This window comes from Mytilus edulis, chromosome 8, assembly GCF_963676685.1.
Source record: "Mytilus edulis chromosome 8, xbMytEdul2.2, whole genome shotgun sequence".
In the NCBI taxonomy this organism is placed as follows: Eukaryota; Metazoa; Mollusca; class Bivalvia; order Mytilida; family Mytilidae; genus Mytilus; species Mytilus edulis.
Window position 1 is genome coordinate 70,960,737 of NC_092351.1, and position 21,515 is coordinate 70,982,251.

The window sequence follows — 21,515 nt, forward strand, 5'->3', positions numbered from 1 at the left end:
CTTGGATATTTAAACCTCGTCAGGGCAGTATTTCTTTAGATTGGGGAAAACTTTCGTACTGGTAAGTTGTACTTTAAAATTTCATTTTATTTTGTATTTTGATGTTTGACTTAAATATTTATTTCTTCTCATTTGATATATTTCTTTTCGGTCTTGTAGTCAAACAGTTCTAAAATATTAAAATACGTTTCCGTTCCAGAATAAATAGAGGGAATTGTACACTAGCTAGTGATTTTATGATTTCGGGTTCATAAAGAGATGGAGTTCATTTTGATAGCGATATTTAGACAGATGGTTAATCCGAGGGGTATTTTGGAGTAACGGTCGTCAATCTACGGAATTGTTCGTGCCTTACTCTGAAATAGAATTTTATTATCGCATGTTTTGGTTTTGGATCTTGAACTGGTCAATGAAATTGAAAATATTGTATTTATATTGTCTTTGTCTATTAAATATGAAACTGTTTTATGAATTTTGGTCATTTGTTATATGAGCAAATACATGGCTTGGCAAATCGTCATCACTGTCATATTTTAGGTTTCATATACCTGTCACTTATTGAATTTATTGTTTCGTTGTATTGTCAGTATGCTGTCAGAAGTCCTGGAGCAAAAGCACAGGCCGAACCCTCTCTACCAGTAACGTAAACGGCTGAGCTAGCGGGGTATAATGTCATGAGACAGATTATGAATGAAAAATACGTTTACACACGAAAACCCATTTACGTTGCAATTTTAGCAAATGACATCAACAGGACCCAAATTTAATAAAGATGTTTGATTGTCAGAGGGATATAAAATCACATCTCGAATAGTAACGACTGAAATGTGGACAGCGACTAGATTGTACAGCCGATATTCTGTCGGAAGGCCATGTCATCGCTATGTGGATTGGGTACTTTTTGTTAAATAGCAAACTCAGTGTGAGTTCGCTGCATCTTGACAAGTTAGGCATACACTGGGTCCCTTCACAAACATGTCAACATCCAGACCAAAAAAAGTTCTTTAATAACTATAGTTTAATTCGATTTTATATTAAACTATCTACAAACCGGACCATCATTACCTAAACCGTACGCAAGTTGATATTTCTGTCCGCATGTCATAAACTGTGGATACAAGGAAAATATTTCTGCATACTTTACACTGTAAATAAAGCACACATGGATTTTATTTTTATTAATACGTGGATTTATTGCGGTTATTTCAATTGGTATCGGATTCATGCTCGTAGATTGGCGTCTGTCATATTTCTTTTTCGTTTATTGTTTAATAATAAGTTAGGCCATTGGGATTCTCGTTTGAGTATTTTTATTATTCAAGTCAGGCCCGTATTTTTTAGCATTGTACATCACTAGATTTTATTATTGTTGAAGGCCGCTTGGCAACATATTGTTGCTTACACCTATGTCCTTTTATCTGTGGTCCTGGTGGATAGCTACATTGTATCATTGGTAATTATAGATATTTTATAATTTTATAGGAATCCCTGATTCAAGCTTAAGCAATCATAGTTGAACTATAATATAGCCCTAGTCTGTTTTTGAAATAACAAGATAATTTGTATCACTTGCATCATTTCCTTTTAACAGTATCACAAATATTCTATCAGTATATTCATATTCTGGAACTATTGCTTGCACCACGTATTTTCAAAACCCCTTTCAGCTAATGTTATGGAATGATTTTGGGTCGGGAAGCTTCGAAAGTATATTGTAATCAATCTACTAGTACATAAATAAGAAGCTGTTTGTTGATTTTCAATGAGACAATATTAAATCCAAGTCACAATGTGTTCAAAGTAAACAATAATAGTTTTATAACATGTGGCTGTTGTGAACGTTAATCAATATAGAACAGATAGGACATCAATATTAAAACATATCCTACATTGACTGCCTTATACGTTTTCAAAAACCTGAGTACCAAGTTCAGCAAAACAACAATAGCCAACACGTGAGAGATGATACTAAAGGGCAATCGAAATAACATAAAATAAAAACAGACATCATCATGGGAAAAGATAAAAGACGAGATAGCAAAGACCTACAACTTAACAACTCATAAAAAACAAAAACAAAAATTGAACAACACAACCCTTACCTATAATCGTGATAGAAAACGTGTTCCAGAAGGACCGGTATTACTTGCTGTATATTTAACATTCGTCGTGTATCATTTTAAACAAAAGTGGTAAGTGTATTTTATTGACTGAATACATTGCTCTTGTGTAAAAATCAGACATCAGCAGAAACAAATTGTGTTTACATGTTAATCCCCTACTTACCTGAATGAGAAGATTCGAAATGAACACACGGCCTCTAATAACAAAGCTATTTTTTTTCGAATAAGTCCTCTTATTTGTTCATGTGTTCTTTTATTTCTCTCTTTTTTTTTGTTACGGTATATAATGAAGTCAAGCGGTTATTTTTGTTCTAACACAGCACCCTCTCCCGCACGTCTTTCAGTTTGAACTGATTTAAATGTTTTATATAAGGGCCTTTAGTAGAATATACCCTGCTTATGCTGTTTGCTCATTCTTGAAGGCAGTACTATCACCTTTGGTGGATTCCTTATACGTCATTTGATTTCTGGTGGAAAGCATCTTCGCTAGCCAAGGGTTACGACCCACTTCCCTCTTCTCCACACATGGCGGATTGAGATAGAATTTCGGAGACACAAGATAATGATTTTCATTGGTTGCAGTCGAAACTCGCTGCATTCAATCAAAAAGCGCCTATAACATGATCACGTGTAAATTTAGAAAGTGAATGTAAACAATTGTCACTGGCTTTTTGTGCAACAAGTCGTTACATCCCTAAACATACGACTATATTATTGACAATTTGAACGTTTTAATCAACTAATAGAAGTGCCTGTGTATGTTTCTTGCACAAATGCATGAATGTCAACGTATATTTTCGTTTCCTGTTTTACCAAGTGTGTAGAATCTAGACGCTATCGTATTTTTACCTCCAAATTGAAGAGTTCAAGTAGTGCTACCATTGGTCAAGAATTATGTATTCGGAATGAGTGTGATTTCAATTTTGCGGTAAATGACGCAACCTTGTTATCACAAATGTTGGCTTAATCTGCCAAGGGTGGAGAGGAGGGAAGTGGATCGTAACCCTTGGCCAGCGAAGATGGGTGGAAAGTTGTCTTATTCCTATTCAATTTAGATACTGAATTTTCATACGCGTATCTTTGTGGATTGTTGTGGAACTAAATGTAGACACGATGGGTGTCACATGAGGAGCAGGATCTGCTTACTCTTCCGGAACACCTGATATCACCCCTAGTTTTTGGTGGGGTTCGTGTTGCTTATTCTTTAGTTTTCGATGTTGCGTCATGTGAACTTTTGTTTGTCTGTTTGTCTTTTTCCTTTCTAGCCATGGCGTTGTCAGTTTATTTTCGATTTATGAGTTTGACTGTCCCTCTGGTATCTTTCGTCCCTCTTTTGTGGATCAATGTTTTGCCAAGGTTAAGTCTTGCGATGGATTCAAGTTCATGGTATAGCAAAATCGCTTAGTCTAAGATATATGTCGCGTTACCTTTTTTTATGCATAAACAGGTTCTGACATAGTTCTAGGTATTATTTTTCGTAAGGTGAAAAGTAAGAATCTTGAATTATGTTAAAAAAGCTACTGAAAATTTCCATTAATTCAGGGATCCTGTTTTTAATGTAACAAATGATTTTAATACGATAGAAGATTATAAGGATGTATTTTAATGTATAAACGGAGAATTTTATAAAGGAATGTTACACATTCTTCATATCCGAAGCACTGACTAGTGGTCTAATGATACCTACGCAGACTAGCAGTCAATCTTCAGCGATATCGACCCATTTCTATGAAATAAAAAAAAAACACCTAACGCATTGTATGCGTCCGAAGCGCTATCATCGTTTGTCCGTTCATAGGAAAGCCTATGATAAGAATTATACCTAGTATTTTCACTAAATTCCAAAAACTAAGCCGAACGTGTGTAAACTACATAAAAACCTTTAACGAATTTGATTCTGTTTTAGTCATGGATGACAGATCAAAAGAAATGTTACCGTTTCTATCTTGACCATAGCTAAACAGGAACTTTGTAAAGGTCGTTGTTTTGTCAAATAAGAAAACACTAAAAAGTATGTATAAAATTCTTTATATCATTAATTACAAATTTAGTTAGTAAACTCTTATATACATATAAAAAATGTTACATCATAATATACAATGTTAAATAACAACAAACTTGAACAAATATTAATGATATGAGGACGAAGAGCTCATATATACATAGTGTACATATACATATATATACTATAATTACGTGCATTTAACTTGATCAATTGTATAATGCTTTCATAAAATGTAAGTTTCAAAGCTGTAACTTATGAAGGAAACATATCTGCTGAACATGAAATAGTTTTAAAAAAAACAATTGTAAAGATACATTGTTAATAAAGCACAAGCGGACAACTTATAGAAAAAAACATGTTAATGATGTATTTTTTAAAGTTTGTAATGGAATGTTTTTCTTTATATACTTGAAAGGCTATGTTTTAGAATAAAACACATGACAATGTATATGTTAGCGGCAATAAGTGAAATAAGGCATTAAGCTTAAATCCTAGGCAATAAGCTAACGCCTAGGCATTAAGTCTAATGCCTAAATCATGTTAGGCATTAGTCTTAAATCCTAGGATTTAAGCTTAAATCCTGAAAAATGTGTCCAGGCATTAAGCTTATTGCCTAAAAATTAAATGCGAGTAAATAAAAGACATTTATTCAATTAAATAAAAAATTATACATTTGTTACATAATAGCATTACGAGAACTGAAGTTTAAATTTTTTATATTAAAACTTATCAAATATTACTTATAAAATATGAAAATTGATAGAAATTTGTGTTAAAATCAAGTTGTTGAACTGCGACACCGACTATTGCACTGTCTCTCGTTTTTCTCGCATTTGCACCGGTTACTTAAACATTTAGATTTACATGAACATTTGAAAAATCCTTAACCTGATGACTGATGGGTTGCTGCCTAGCGAACGCAGAACTGACCAAATTTGCACTTTATTATGTGCATGATGTACATCTTAATAGCCGCAAAGTTTTTATATCAGGATGGATTGTTTAATATAAATGATAGTAATATTGAAAAACAATGTCTACAAAATTATGCTCGCATCAGTTTAAGTACATCACTTATATTTTTATATCAGGATGGATTGTTTAATATAAATGAAAGCAATATTGAAAAACAATGACTATAAAATTATGCTCGCATCAGTTTATAGTGCCAGCATGTCCTCTTTATATTCAAAATTTTGAATCGTAAACTCATTTCAGTAGTTTTGATATCTAAGACTGACTCATAACAAAATTATTTGTCCGCATCAACCAAAACTCACCATATTTGACAGAATCAACCAAAACTAACCATATGTGACAGCATCAACCAAAACTCACCATATGTGACAGCATCAACCAAAACTCACCATATGTGACAGCATCAACCAAAACTCACCATATTTGATTTAGTCAGTTCTACCTAGAACTGATTCTGACAGTTCTAGGGTAGAACTATTCTAGGTAGAACTGTTCTAGGACAGGTCAGAACAGTTCTATGACAGATTATTCTGACAGTTCTAATGAGAGGTTAGAAGTGATCTCCACTGTAGTTTTATCATGCGATCTCTGCTGCCATGACCTGTTTCTTTATGTGCCTTTTCCAAAATACCATAGAGATCCTCATAAATTTTGAAATTTCCCTCGTCATTCTCGCTGACTTTAGTTATCAACCTCTCAAAAACCACCAATGTTAAAAATGTCATACCTTCTTAAATTATAGTAATCTTTTGTCGCTTTCTTTTCTGACTATTCCAAAAGTTTAATCTTTGCTAAAAGATCATGGTAATTTACTCTAGGGTATATGCTCCTTGTTTTCCCTAATTCAAATTTAGACCTCAAAGATTCAAGAAATTTTTCCTCTATAGATATGGTGTCACTTAATGAGAATAATCCAGTTAAAGAAGTGAAAAAGACCAGATGGTCTGGGGGTATTTAACACAAATTTAAACAAGAATATTTACTTATCCAATAAAATGGTGTGCGCAAAAAATTATACTAAATATATATCTTAATTTTTGTCTACTTTTTACTAGTTCAAACCAGCTTGACCAGTGAAGTGTAAACATTTTCAAATAAATATTATAAAGATTATAAAGAGTCTCCCCCTTTTTTATTGGATTTTTTTAAAATCTTTTGTTTTTATTGTTTGTATACTTCCACAAAAAAGTATGAGTTAATTCTGTTTTGAATAAAAAAAATACTAATATTTGAAGACTTGTCAGATAAATGTATATTAATTTTAGAAATATAATTAAGAAACTACTTTATTTCAAGAAAAAAATCACTATATATACATAAATTCCAGATTTTACTTATTGCCTAAAATCATGTTCGGCAATAGGATGAATAATCATCATCAGATTTCAGGTAATAAGCTTAATGCCTGAAAATTTCAGGCAATAACTTAATGCCTAGGCGTTAGCTTATTGCCTAGGATTTAAGCTTAATGCCTAATTTCACTTATTGCCGCTAACATATACATACTTGTATTTAAAACTCATTTATTCATTTCCTTAAAATCTTCAATACTTAGCTGCTATATGATGAATTTCTTCCGATACTCTAGTTCGCCAAAAGTTTTTCAGTGATCTTAGTCATAAAGGATTTTGGCAATTTCACAGAGCACGTTATAGGAGATATCGTTATTAAAGAAAATATAAACAAAAGTTGAAGGTATATAAAGTTTCAACAGATGTTGGAAAATAATAATGATATATCAATTTCATTTTACATCTGTTATCACAAAGAACATTTAACTGTGAGAGATATATGAAAACACCCAGATGATATTGATGTATTGAATATATTTTGTACGTGCTCCATGCTTGTCTGTTGATGTCACAAACTGTTAAGTTGATATGGCAATAACATATTGACTTGAATTGAATTGAATTGAACTGACTTGACTTGAATTGAATTGAATTGAATTGAATTAACCAAAGCCATAACTTGGGCATCGATTAAATATTTGTTACCTATTATATGGTATGAATGCATGATAAAATAATAAAAAAAAACCATATGAACAGAGGACATAGTGTACAATGTATGCATGCATTGGTTCAATATTTGTCTTATTAGAAAAATGTTTTCATATGACCTAACAGTGTGGATTTTGTGTGTTTTCATTGAGCAAATTGTAGATATATTTAGAAAACATTTTCTCTTTGCGAGGGGCTTGTAAACATATTTTTCGTTGAGCCATATCAATGAATACAGTTCAAATTGAACATGATAACACTATCAACAATTGTTATTACAAGCAAACTTAGTAAATAAAAAAAAAACATACAAAAAGGTACTTAAAAATATATATTAAAATACATTATTTAATATATATTAATACAAATATTAAGAAACATATGAAAAAACACTAATAAAATTTTAATTCTAAGAATATTTTAATTTATCAAGATGTATTGAACTTTTGAATCAAATAGCACGAATTAATCGCTAAAACATGATTGAATCAATGAACACAAAATAAACTGTATTATAAATTTAAACAAAGAGGCGTAATATCATTCTCCTATAACGCATAATTCACATTTATATATTTATATATACAGATCACCTAAATATCAATACAAATAAATCAGTATTTACAATTTAAATCCCAATTTTACAAACTATGGGTTCATGTTAACCAGGGTGCAATTCTGTTTTTAGTCCTTTCTAAAACTTATGAGGAAATGTTCATATATTAAAATAAATTTTTCATAACCGCATATAGATTAAATTAATCTTTATGGTGACTTGAGAAACACCAGTATAACTCAGATTACAATTCTACCTTGACAGGTAAGTTTGTATATAGCCTATAAAATACTTATTTAGCCTTGAAAATTGAAAGGTCACTATATCCCATTCATACAATAGAAGTTTACCTATGAGGGTCTGAATGGGGTTTACAGAATAGAGAATACATGTACATGTAATATTTTTGGAGAATAGGGAAAATAAACAAAAAAAAAAAGAATAGAGAATAATGGGTTGCAAAAGTCTAAAGAATATCTGTGCAAAATAAAAAGGTAACTTAGGTAACTGTAATAAAATACTGATAATATAATGATCAATGTACAGAATTGATAATTAATCTTGTAACAGAAAGAATAAATAGTAATATCATTTTTATGAGAATTTTACAGAATGAGAGTTATTGTTAAGGCTATTAAAAGAAAAATGCCCTAAAAATTTAAAGAATACAGATATTAAAAAAACATATCCAGGTCCTCATGTCATTTACATTGTCAAAATATAGGACACACCATCTAGTCAAACTGGTTTTAAACTAGACATCTAGTCAAACTGGTTTGGTATAACTGACTGTTTCTTGCCCTAGATGTCTATTTCACAGTGACCTTATGTGTTTGTGCTTAGAGTGCATTGTACTGTCATATTTATTGAATTTCTGTTTGGACATGACCTATACATGCAAAACAATGGCTTGAGATTCCAATTTTATAGGAATCAATATAATCTTTAAAAGTTTATTCTATATGAACTGATATTCATGATATTAGTATAATAAATTAATATTTGGAATTTTATATCCTGGTTGATGATGTTTTTTTGGGACCAAGATGTTTTCTTCATTCTTGTTCACATTATAATTATTTTTACCTTCAATGTACATTTAAAGATAGAAAAATATCAGCTCTCATTTAAAATATTTTGCAAGTAAATAATCTTTCAGATTTTGGTGTAAACAAAAAACAAGACAGTGTAATAGATGAGCTGCAAGCATAGTCTACTTCTATAAAGTCAAGGAGATAGTTTTTTTTTTTATATCTGAAAAAAATCTACCATGTAAAGAAATATACAATTAAAAGGCCAAAAATAACCCCAAAAATTCAACATTAACATATTTTGAACAATTTAATCAAGATGCATAAAATATAAGTATTGGTCAGAATATGTTTTTTTTCTCTTTAACAGTAGCACAATAACAATAAAGTGACCTTAATTTTGGACAAGGTAAATGGCATGAAGCCAAATTCATCAACTCCTATTGTATGAATGGGATAAACTGACCTTTCAATTCTCAAGGCTAAATAAGTATTTTATAGGCTAAAAACAAACTTACCTGTCAAAGTAAAATTGTAATCTGAGTGATACCGGTGTTATTCAAGTCACCATAACATAAAGGTATTTTGTGTTTCAGATTAGAATTATAGTAATAAAAAATGGCAAAGTAATGCATTAATGCAAGTAGCAGCTGATTTGTCACACACTCTATCAAAATATTATTTACATAAAAATACCGATTTTTAAACAATTAACCGAACATTCCTATCCTAATTAAGGGAATATAACACATAAGGGCGTTAACTCCGAAAATCAGCTGAGTGTTTTAATCACATACTATTAGTAAAAGGAAATCAAGCCTTTAAACAATCAAAATAATTGCTAGTCAAACTGATATATAGCCAACCAATTTACGCCTGTAAATTGAGCGGTTCAAAATTCTAGAAATTTCCATATTTTTGTAACCAGTTCAAAGAAAATATTTTGATACAACTTTATGAAAATTAACCGAGCAAAATCTATTTAGTCAAAGTGTTGGATACCCCCTTAACCACATTGATCACAATCATAGAAAATTTTGTACATTCAATATCATAAAACATGTAAAAGTAATACAAAGAATTACACAATTTACGTTATAGTACATTTTGATTAATTTAATCCTTAGTAGATAAAATCACATGCCACTTGAGTTTTGGATTACACTTGCATACAAATCGCAAATTTTATGAGTGTACGTGTTCCTATTTTCAAGATTTCAACAATGCGTTTGATTATCACAAAATCAAATTAAATAAACAAGCCTTACTTGATTTGTTATAGTCATCAGTCCTTATTTATATGCATACGGAAACGATTTTAAAAACCAATAAAAAAACAGATTAAAATTTCGACAGTTAATGTTTTTTTAAATAATCCTGAGACAAATATTCAAATTTATATGTTTCAGAGGCAAAACAGTTTGAACTAAAAGTATGCTGAATGTACAATTATAAGTTGAGACAATCATGACCACATAAATGCACATATTTGAATGTGTTCTTAAAAGGTTTGAATATGATTTATATATGACCATTCATTTATTTTAGTATAACGCAATTTATTAATTTTTTTTTTTATTCAACTTTATTTCTGCTACCTAGAAGAGTTAATATTTTCTTTTTGAAGTGCAATCTAACTATTCTGTCAAAAATCTAAATAAAATTTTGATTATAAGAGTCAATTTCAAGGACTTCGATTATTATACAATGGCAATCTTTCAAGTATGTTTTTTTTCGATTCAATTTGAGCATTATGTTGAATGATATGGTTTTTTTATTACGACATCCTTTTGAGTTGCATCAATACCTTAGTCCATCTATACTTGCGTGCATTTTCACTGACGACCTCATTATCGAAATCATTATTTTGCAAGTCTTTTATCAAGAAATGCACCAAATCTTCGGGTAATTCGCTTTTGCACGCTTCGTTGATGGCAGCTCGCTTGTCAAACAATGCGTTATCAACTTTTTTAAGCAACACTTCTACAACGGTTTGTGCTCCACGCCGACAGGCTTCATTAAGTAATATTGCAATGTCAAGATGTTCATGATTTAGACTATCTAACAATACCTCTACTATTTCCTCAAAGCCGTAATGGCATGCAGTCAACAGCCCCGTTTGAATATTGTCTCGGCTGATTTTATCTTGTAGACATTTAACAATGTCTATCTCACAACTTTCACAAGCATTTTCGAATGCTGCTCCAACGGTATTGATATCCGGTCCGTTTTCCATTATCCAGCTGACGACGTCCAACCAACCAAATCCACTAGCTTTGATTAAAATGTTATCCATTTGAAAACCAGCTGCATTAAGATTTTTAAGTAGGAATAAAACAACGTTCTCATTGCCACTTTTATCACATATTCTTGTTGATAATTTTTGTTGGTCAAAAAGTTCTTTGTCAAACGTGGAGAACAATAACCGAACAATGCTGATATTACCAGCTGCACATGCTTCGATTATAGCACAATCAATGTTAAGCAACATATAGTCTGCGTTCTTAAGAACCCAATTTAAAGTTTCCATCCATCCATTTCTGCAAGCTGCACTCATAACCATTGATAAATCAAACATATTATGTGTTTTATTTTTTAAAAGCCATGTCACTACCTCAGATCGATTGAATTCACAGGCGTCATTCATTGCATTACCAAAGTTAAGTTCATTTTTAAATGGACGACTTGATATGCTCTGGACAACTTCAATAAATCCAAACCCACTTGCTTCTACGAGGAGTGTATTGGCATCGATTTTATCAGGGTTAAGATTTGAGAGAGACCAAATAATAAGGTCACATCTTCCATTTTGGGACGCTTTATTTACTGCATCAGTAATATTTATTTCGGTATTATCAATGTTCGTTATGATCCATTTGAAGATGTCGACCCAGCCTTCCGAACATGCTCTGCTTAATATAGAATTGTAATCACAAGAAAGATATGTGTTGTTCTTTAAAATATTCAATATAAGATTCTGCTTTTTCGAATCATGTTCAGACTTATCATTTCTGTCTGCTATAGAAGTTTCCAGATCTTTATCATTACTTACCAGCGAAGAAAGTAGATCTAAAATCCTGAAGGAGTCTTTGCTACAATGTTTAAGTATCCATTCTATTACATCTGTTCTTTCGTATGTGCAAGCCTCTTTAACTAGAATATTTAAGTCTAAATTAGTTTTCACTCTACTCTTAACAAAAAATTTGATAATAGACAAATCATCTGAATTGTTTCCGCATGCATATTTGATTGCTGTTTGAACATTAAATTTTTCTGTAGGTATATTACTTATGATCCATTTGACCACTGAACTTTTGTCACACTGGCATGCACAACAGAGAGCCTCTGACATGTCAAATACATCGATATTATTCCTCTCAAAAAGCCATTCAGCTATCCCTAGATTGCCATACCTACATGCGTTGTTCATGGCTTTTAATTTATCAAATAAATCATGATTGAACTTTTCCCAAATGCAATTGCCGATTTCTACACTTTTTGCTGACTGGCTTCGGCACGCTTTTATCATTGCAGTGGTCAAGTCAAAGTGTTGAATATCAAATCTTTCTATAATATATTGGACAGTGGACAAATGGCCGTTAAGGCAAGATACATTCAAGGCTGTCTTCGCGTCAAAACTTTGACGTCCACATGTTTCTAATAACCACTTGAGTAAATCATGATTGCCGTTTGAACAAGCATTGATAAATGATGTGTTCATGTCAATCTCTTTGTCATCAATATTTGCTAATAACCACATTGCTAAATCTAAACCATCTAATCTAGAACAGACGTTACTCATTGCAGTGTTGAAGTTCAAAAATGTATTATCGACATGTTCCACTAACCATTTGACTACATAATCCTCACCTTCTGAACACGCTTCATTCATTACTGTATCTACACAAAGCAAAGAATTATCTACTTTTTCTAATAACAATTGGATTATTTCCTTTTTAAAATTGAAGCATGAAGCTCTCATTAACCCTTTTAAATTTGTTATATATGGCAAAACGTCTTTATCAATACAACTTTGTAATAAAGATTCGATTGTTTCAAAAATAAAATTATCATCGCCTTGATCAAAAACATAATCTTTCACTCCACCTATAGCACAATCTAATGCTGTTGTTACGTCAAACAACGTATTGTCAACCATTTCTAATAGCCATTGGATAACTGCAAAGCTACCATGTGAACACGCTCGATTCATTACTGTGTCTATACCAAGCAAAGAACTATCTACTTTTTCTATTAACAATTGGATTATATCCTCTTCAAAGTTGAAGCATGTCACTCTCATTAACCTTTTTAAATTTGTTATATGTGACAAGACATCTTCATCTTTAAATCTTTGTAATAAAAGGTCGATTATTTTAAAATCAAAATCAAAATCATCATCGTCATCATCATCATCATCGTCATCACCATCGTCATCATCATCGTCATCATCCTCTTTATCCTCACCAATAGCGCAATCTAAAGCTGTTTTTACGTCAAACAACGTATTGTCAACATTTTCTAATAGCCATTTGACAACTTCCAAGCGACCATGTGAACACGCTTCATTCATTACTGTATCTACACCAAGCAAAGAATTATCTACTTTTTCTATTAACAATTGGTTTATATCCTTATTAAAGTGGAAGCATGAAACTCTCATTAACCCTTTTAAATTTGCTATATATGGCAAAACGTCTTTATCAATACAACTTTGTAATAAAAATTCGATTGTTTCAAAAATAAAATTATCATCGCCTTGATCAAAAACATAATCTTTCACTCCACCTATAGCGCAATCTAATGCTGTTTTTACGTCAAACAACGTATTGTCAACCATTTCTAATAGCCATTCGACAACTACAAAGCGACTATGTGAACACGCTCGATTCATTACTGTGTCTATACCAAGCAAAGAACTATCTACTTTTGCTATTAACAATTGTATTATATCCTCTTTAAAGTTGAAGCATGACACTCTCATTAACTTTTTTAAATTTGTTATATATGACAAGACATCTTCATCTTTAAATCTTTGTAATAAAAGGTCGATTATTTTAAAATCAAAATCATCATCGTCATCATCAACATAATCGTCATCACCATCGTCATCATCATCGTCATCAGCCTCTTCATCCTCCCCAATAGCGCAATCTAAAGCTGTTTTTACGTCAAACAACGTATTGTCAACATTTTCAACTAGCCATTCGACAACATCCAAGCGACCAATTGAACACGCTCGATTCATTACTGTGTCTATACCAAGCAAAGAATTATCTACGTTTTCTATCAACAATTGGTTTATATCCTTATTAAAGTGGAAGCATGCCACTCTCATTAGCCTATGTATTTTTGTTATATATGGCAAAACGTCTTCAGTAACTAATCTTTTTAATAAAAAGTCGATGATTTCAAAATTAAAAAACTCACTGTCATCATCATCCTCTTTATCCTCGCCAATAGCGCAATCTAAAGCTGTTTTTACGTCAAACAACGTATTGTCAACGTTTTCTACTAGCCATTGGACAACAAGCAGGTTTTCATCTCTGCATGCATCGTTCATTAGCGAATCAATACCGAGCAAAGTATTATCCACTGCACCTGTCAAAAATTCCATTATTCTCAAGTCTTCGTTTTTATAAGAAAACAAACTTTTTTTAGAACAGAAATAGCGATAAGCGTTATTCATAGCTGTTTTCATGTCAAGTGTCAAATTATCAAAATGTGCTACCAAATTTTTAATTTTATTGATTTCATTATTGCGACATGCACGATGAAGAATTTCCCGAATAGTCGCCATATCAAGTGATGAGTGATCAATGTGCGTTACTAATAACTCAATAACTTGCAATGATATGTTTGGAGACTTATCGAATGCTGCATATATTGCCTTATTCATGTCAAGCAGTTTATGATCAACTAATGATATCAAGGACCCCAATATTTCAAATTTACCATTATAGCAAGCTTCAGTGAATATCCCTTTCATGTCAAATAGAGAATGATCGTACTTGTCTAACACATGCTTTGCTATGTCTGGTCTATTAAATTCAATCCCCTTGTTCAATACATATGTCACCGTTGGAATGTTAATGGGAGTACTACCTAAACTTTGTAGTAGGACTTTTATTATGTCAATTCTGTTAAAGCGGCACGCGTCTTGCAATGCAGTATTGATATGTATCGATAGATGAGTATCACTTTCTAACAACATCTGAACACTTTTGATTTTATTTTCCCTTATTGCCGTTTCAATTCCTGTTTTTATATCGAATTGTTTATGCACAACATTGTGTAACAAAAATTCTAAAATATGTATTTCATCTTCGCCTTGACATGCTATGTTTAACGCCATTTTCATATCAAAAAGAGAATTTGATTTAAGGTAGTTATTTGAATTCAGAGCTTTTATCAACCACTGAACTATCTCTAATTTTTCCTGTTCACACGCTTTTCTAGCACAGTCTATGACTTCAGGTAATGTGAAATGCCTAATGATTCGTAATAATTGGTTTACAATACCACTCTGACCTTTTCTACACATCCTTAGCAAAATGCTCATATCAAACGATAAAGGATCCAAGCTGTCTACTAAAAGTGTAATTAAATCATTTCTCTTACTGAGACAAGCTGCTAAAATTGCCTGGTTAAGGTCAAATAAAGATTTATCTGTGCTTTTGATCAACCATGTTACAACACAGATGTTTCCAGCACGACAGGCTTCATTCAGAACAGTTTGCATATCAAGAACTGAAACTGATTTGTAATTTTGCATGAACCACTGAACAATTTGTACGGTTCCTGATGTACAAAGTTCATTTATTGCCGTTTGCATATTGAACGTTGATTTGTCAACATTTCCTAATAGCCAATGAATATTTTCATCCTTTTTTCCATTAATGTTTGTGTCCATAGATATAAGGGAACAATTTATTTTCTCTACTAACCATTTCACAATGTCATATTTTCCTGAACTGCATAACTCTTTTATTAGATATGTTAAGTCAATTCCAGAAGTGCTAGGATCTTTCGTCAATAAGTGCAAAAGGTTTGTCCAGGTTCTAAAGCATATTTCAAAACATAAGGCTTTTCGGTCTAAATATTCCATGCCAATATTTTCTAGCAGCCATATCATTAGTTTTTTGTTTGTCGTTGGTGTTGAACAAACAACTTTTGTGAAATACTCGTCGTTATCACGCGTAAGTTTGAAATCCTTTATCATACTCAAAATCCGACTGAGAATATCTTCCGAATGCTCTTGGACTACAGCAGATACAAATACTGACAAAACAGATGCTTTACAACTCTGAATTATTTCATTCTTACTGTCGTTTTGGAAGATAGAGCGAGTATGCTCTAACAACGGAAAGAGCGATTTAGTCATATTTTTCTGTTTGATAACATGTTCAAGTAAAGCGACTGGAAGATAGAAATTCACCGATTCTGATTCGTCTTGGAATGCAATTATAATTTTCAATTCTTGCAACGGCAAAACTCTATGGGCCTCATCAATCAAATGTTCAACAAAGGTTACGTCATTTTCTCTCATTATTTCTGAATCACATAAAAGCTGAATCAAACTTTGAGATTTCAGACAATATTCATTTTGGAGAATTTGAATAATGCGTTTACAAAGATTTGGATAGTATCTGACAGGAATCTTCATGACTATTTCTCCCTCCTTTTCTTGAAAGCCTTCAAGGCGCACCATTTCTCTGATAAAATCAAACGCTAATTTAGACAAAATTAGCACTGGATTAATTCTACTGTATGAAATTAGAACACTTTCAAATACTGTCTGATGCTGAAATTGGTAAAAATTGTTGTCATATCCTTTTATTAGATATTGACCAATCATCTCACCAATTGCATCGGAGAGATAATGTTCCGAAATGGTATCTGCAGTATTATGGTAGCATGAAATTATAATTTCGCTCATTTGGTTAGAGTTTATTTGATTTTTATCTAAATGATCTCCATTCAAGAGAACGTATACAAGCAGAGAGTATTTTATTTTGTCAGAAAAAATTTCTTTGCCAGATTTCCGCAAATTTTCGATCTCTTCTGTCAGACAACTGGACGGGTGTTTGAAGAACGCTTCCCCTAATCTAGTAAATTTTCTATTTCCTGTGAAAAGGCAACATGTTTGGGGGAAACCGAGTATTGGGTCAGTTTTTATAACCTGATTTAAAGTAATTAGATTCAATTTAACTGTAACTTTGTCATCTAAAATAACTTCGTCTTTAAAATTTTCTTGTTCATTCAGTCCAACTATCTTGAAATTATTTACATGACAATATCCGACAAACAATGCTTTCCTTTCCTCTAATTTTAATTCTAATTCCTTTGAGCAAAGATCTACTTCAACACTTTTATAAAATAACCTATACGATGAGAATACCCATTTACAAGACCGTTTAACGATATCTCTAATGGTAAACATTACTTTTGTTTTACCCAAATTGACACAGGCATGTACCCTATCGAGTATTTCAATATCTGAATTTTGAGTAAATACATTATTAGTCCTACCAAATATGTCTTCACACAAAATAAGGGTCTCAACGTCTCCTTTAAAAGAATCTTCAAAATCTTTTAAGTTTGTTAATTTAATGACATCATACCCTTCAACGTTATACTGCCGTAGAATTTCTAAACTGTTTCTGCTTTTTCCAGATCCAGCTCGTCCTGTCAGTACTAATACATCGTTCTCTTTCAGTAACTGTACACAGGAGGAAACCACAGATGTTGTTACGAATGTATTTTCCTTGCTGTGATGTTCAATTTCTAACATGGTTAAACCTTTAAAAAAGGAGATTTCACGTTTAAATGCCAAATTTTGATTGACTAAAACGAGAAAAGAAATTTCTCTATCTTAAGACAAATAGGTTAATTTTAAGGCATTCAAATGGTTAAAACCTGAGGATTCCGAAAAATCTGACAAAAATTTCCAAAACATGACAAGAGATCATCCTTCACAACGATGTTCTTGCTATCAGTTTTGTTCAACTAGCAAACAAACTAATATTGATTCACTTATAGGGTCTTTGCATCGGAACTAAACACATTTAATTAAAAACCAGTTGTTGGCATGACACGGGTTATGTTCTTCTCATATATGTTATGATGGTATGATGCTTAACCTCTAACAGGAAGGATTGTGCTTTATATTCATATGATAAAGACATAATCTTTCAATCAGTTTAATTGAAGTCTGGAGCTGGCATGTCAGTTTACTGCTAGTAGTCTGTTATTATTTATGTAATATTGTCAGTTTGTTTACTTTCTTTGGTTACATTTTCTGTCATGAGACTCGGACTTCTCTTGAACTGAATTTTAATGTGCGTATTGTTATGCGTTTACTTTTCTACATTGGCTAGAGGTATAGGGGGAGGGTTAAGATCTCATAAACATGTTTAACCCCACGGCATTTTTTTGCGTCTGTCCCAAATCAGGAGCCTCTGGCCTTTTTTAATCTTGTATTATTTTAAATTTTTCTTTCTTGTGTACAATTTGGAGTTTAGTATGGCGTTCATTATCACTGAACTAGTATATATATTTGTTTAGGGGCCAGCTGAAGGACGCCACCGGGTGCGGGAATTTCTCGCTGCCTTGAAGACCTGTTGGTGACCTTCTGCTGTTGTCTGTTATATGGTCGGGTTGTTGTCTCTTTGGCACATTCCCGATTTCCATTCTCAATTTTAATGTTTTATAGTTTGTAAAAACATTGGGCTATTATTTTTTTTATCAACAAACACAATATTCCATGTAACAGGGGTTTGAAACAGCGACATTTGGGTACACGTCAAGAGTTCAGATATCCGAATTGTATATGAAGTAGGAAATACCTAACAGAGAATCATTACTGATTGTATTTCATGACAATATGAATCCCTTACGTGTTATAAAAGTAATGATGTTGTATAATATAATGCCTATTTTTCATTCAAATTAAGCACTAGTAGTAGTTTTCCGAATAAAATCTAACTAGACATTTTTGTGCTCAGAATATATCTGTAAATTATACAATAACAAATTTCCAGTCTGCTTAACACAACTGTCCGTTAAATGTCTATTTTACTACTTTACTTCAAGCTGCATTGGCTGTTTCCTATTCTTATATTCTTCGTATTTATATTAACAGAAGAATAATAACTTTGTAACATGTTCCACTAAAACTAATGATAATACGTCGACTCTGATAGTCCTTAATTATAAACAGATAATAAATCAGGAATGAAATACATACCAATAAGCTTTGATCTCTTGGAAACACCTAAATGAGAATAGTAAACTGAATAAATTTAGAAAAAAAAACCCAACACCAACGGTTACCTAAACAAGAAGATAAGCAACATCGGAAAAGCACTTTGATATATTCTGTTGGAAAAATATACTCAAGGATTGTACTGCAGATAGCTATAGGATAGCGACAAGATGTGACCATATTGATATTCCCCAGCTCATCTTGGATTCATTTTGTGCCATGAAATTATGTGTAAGCATAGCCGCTATGTTGAGCACCGTAAAAACAATCTACTGGTCCTTTTTGATTCATTTTTTTAAAATCTTTTTGTTAATTATGTTTTTGCGCTCGAAAATCTCCCTATCTTGGGGTAATGATGTCCTAGTACAACATAAATGAGCAAACAGTAAAATAAAATCCGAAAGGAGTCATTTTTTTAGATTGATATTTATTCGATTAACAAGAAGACATCATGTAATAATTCTTATATGATTTGCATATTAGGGAAAACGTTGATATGATTGGTCGAGAGAACTTCCGGTAGTTGATCTTGACGTTGGTTATCTTTCGATAGAACGAAGTTGACCGAACTGCTTTTCGTTACCAATGTAAACAAGATGGCGGCGATAATAACAACGACGTAAACAAAATTAGTTTCACTGCAAGTTAATCGGTCAATAAAATAATACACAAAACATTCGTTTGAATGATAATTAGAGTTTTTGCAGTTGACTTTTTATCAGATAGCAAATTTCGTTGCGTACATATGTTGGCGTTAACCAGCAAATATATTCATGCACCAGGCCTATTCAGGGAAATAACTATACAATTTACGTGTGATAGAGGTAACGAGTGTGGAAAAATATCTTCCCTTTCTCCAATTTGAAAGAATTTTGTGAGTGAATTGGTCGATTTATACACCAATAAGTTCCTTTAAAAAGGCGTGTAATCCTATACTAATCCAATAGTACTGGAAGCTATATGAATTTTTCAAACCTTATTTCAACTGAGCTTTAAACGTGTATTCCATGACAAAAATAATATAAACGATTCCTACAGCAGATCAATTGTAAACATGTTTTGGAAAGCAGCTTGTTAACTTTTTTGCTATACCCCAAAGTACTCTGATTTGATCATGTGTCTCGAATATAAGTTTTTGAAAAATATGTTGAAAAGTTTTGCTGGAAAAGAATTACTATAAAAACAACAATAATGTGTGTTGATAAAAGATATAAATACCTTTTTCATGAATGCATTTCTCTACTATTTCTGGCATGCGTATTGCAAGTTCTTCAATTGACTCTACTACGGAATCAATTTGCTGTTCTATTTCTTTTGATTTATCATAACATTGTCTTGCTAATTTAGCTACAGAATGCTGGACATTTCTTTGTTGTCTGCGATTTTGCATGTAGTACTTGTCAAGTTTACGGGGAATTCGAATTTTGACTTCAGTGGCAACTGCTTCAACTGTTTTTTCATTTGCCAGCTTAGAAATTTTCTTTGAAAAATCTTTTTTAAGTTTTCCTTCAGATGTCTTTACCTCTTTACAGCAGATATCAATACTCTATGAGATACAAAGTGGATAGATGGTTCAAGTTATATTTGTCGATATTTCGAATTTTCGCATGAATTAGTTTTCCAGTAAAAGTACTGGCATGAACATTAGGATTTCGTTTTATTAAAATATGTTGTTACAAAATTTTGGATTTTTTTTTAAATTAAGGAATATATCTTCCTTGTGCAAAGAGATGACTTTCAGCCCGGCTTTTGTTATACTCTTTTTTGTCCTTCTTGGTTAATGGTTCTTTATCTTTTGAATAAGCTTTGGATTTTCAAATATTTGGGTCTCGAGCATCACTGAAGAGTCATTAATTGTCTAAATGCTCATCTGGTCACAAAAAAGTATTCCGTTTATTATATTTACTTTTTATGTAAAAACAGAATACATTGAAGGAACCTTTCTCACTTTGTTATGGTGGATAGTCACTGACTTTGTTATGTTTAAAATATAAATGAATGACACATTTCTTTTTATTATTTGTCGAAATTACGTTAGTTTAACATGTTTAATGCAACAACAACTAATCATATATTATTATCGCATTTTACAAAAAATGTATAATTGTTGTATTTTGTTATTTAGAACATTTGGTGTTGATGTCTGATATTTGAGGGTTTCTTTTCAATTTGATTAAAAAATAATAACACTTGTGACGATTTTAAGCTTAATATGTTTGTATAGTCACATACTGCTGTTCAAACGTTTTATTACCTCCCAGATTGACGTATACGTATCAATTCCATATATTCATATCATTATAGAACAACTAATTAAAGAAATAAAACATAGAAAACTGTTCAACGAAAGACCAAAATCAAATTAATTTACAAATTATCGTAGTACATGAGGTAAGTGTGTTCGTTCACGAGTTGAATATTTTTTCAATATTTTAATTTTTGGATCAGTTATTGTTGTTTTATTAAATTCAATTGACCAGGAACTTTAAAATGAAGACAAAAAAAACTCAATTTTTTTAATGGAACGTTATCGACAACGTCTCGGAAACCTT

At 31.8% G+C, this 21,515-nt stretch overlaps 1 protein-coding gene across 1 annotated transcript in view; it reads right to left on the reverse strand.

Annotated features, from left to right (window-relative positions):
• Positions 1 to 4,234: 4,234 nt before the first annotated feature.
• Positions 4,235 to 21,515, reverse strand: part of LOC139486173 (uncharacterized) — a 34,159-nt gene continuing 16,878 nt past the window's right edge. The window contains exons 5-7 of the mRNA XM_071270963.1: positions 20,182 to 20,509; positions 18,946 to 18,972; positions 4,235 to 17,498 (exon numbers count right to left, since the gene is read on the reverse strand). Coding sequence (XP_071127064.1) covers positions 10,474 to 17,498; positions 18,946 to 18,972; positions 20,182 to 20,509 — 7,380 coding nt within the window. The 3' untranslated portion in view covers positions 4,235 to 10,473. The remainder of the gene's footprint in view (positions 17,499 to 18,945; positions 18,973 to 20,181; positions 20,510 to 21,515) is intronic.